The 655-nt window shown below is 47.5% G+C and overlaps 1 protein-coding gene across 1 annotated transcript in view; it reads left to right on the top strand.

Annotated features, from left to right (window-relative positions):
* Positions 1 to 655, top strand: part of lamp3 (lysosomal associated membrane protein 3) — a 4,859-nt gene continuing 4,204 nt past the window's right edge. Inside the window, exons 1-2 of the mRNA XM_082138265.1 lie at positions 1 to 156; positions 413 to 591. Of these exons, the coding sequence (XP_081994391.1) occupies positions 96 to 156; positions 413 to 591 (240 nt within the window). The 5' untranslated portion in view covers positions 1 to 95. The remainder of the gene's footprint in view (positions 157 to 412; positions 592 to 655) is intronic.

Raw genomic sequence — 655 nt, 5'->3', positions numbered from 1 at the left:
GACAATTGCTGACAGCATTGAGGCATAAGGGTCCTCCTTCACAACCACACTGGCATTAGTTTAACGCTCTGCTACCCAACAACCTCGTTCTCAACATGACTCGCGCGCGTCGACCCATCGCTCTGTTTCTCATGCTGTCTTCCCTGCACTGGCTTGGTGAGTCGATTTGCCTTTTCATTTGAATCAAACTATTCCACAAATTTGTGATTTACAAAGAGACAATTCAACTTTTAGAAAGGCAAGCCGTAGTCTAATTGTTCAGATGCACAAAGCAACACATTTAACAGCATCCGTAGTTGCTTGTGATACCTCATGTTGGTTAACACTTCCTCGCGAGTGGTGCTTTTTGAAGCCCCCCGTTGCAATGCGCTAACAGGAAATTCTCAAGCCTCAAACTCTATTGACCTTTCAGACTCCGCAGCTTCCAGTCATCAAGTTCCTGCTGTCAACAGTAGAGATGCTCCCAAGAGACCCGTCCTGCAGCCCAAAGAAACTGTCCCGCCTCAGGTCACCTACACCCTCAAGAACCTTAAAGGACAAGTGTGTGTGCGGGCCAGTTTGGGAGCGCAGTATGTGGTGAGAGAGAACAAAGTAAGCTTGTTATGCCCTCAGCACTTTTATTCCACCTCTCAGCATATTCCTTCTAGGGGTGAGA

Source organism: Leuciscus leuciscus (genome assembly GCF_965113295.1).
Source record: "Leuciscus leuciscus genome assembly, chromosome: 15".
NCBI lineage: Eukaryota > Metazoa > Chordata > Actinopteri > Cypriniformes > Leuciscidae > Leuciscus > Leuciscus leuciscus.
The sequence above is the reverse complement of the archived record's forward strand: the minus strand, read 5'-3'. Positions and strand labels throughout refer to the sequence as shown.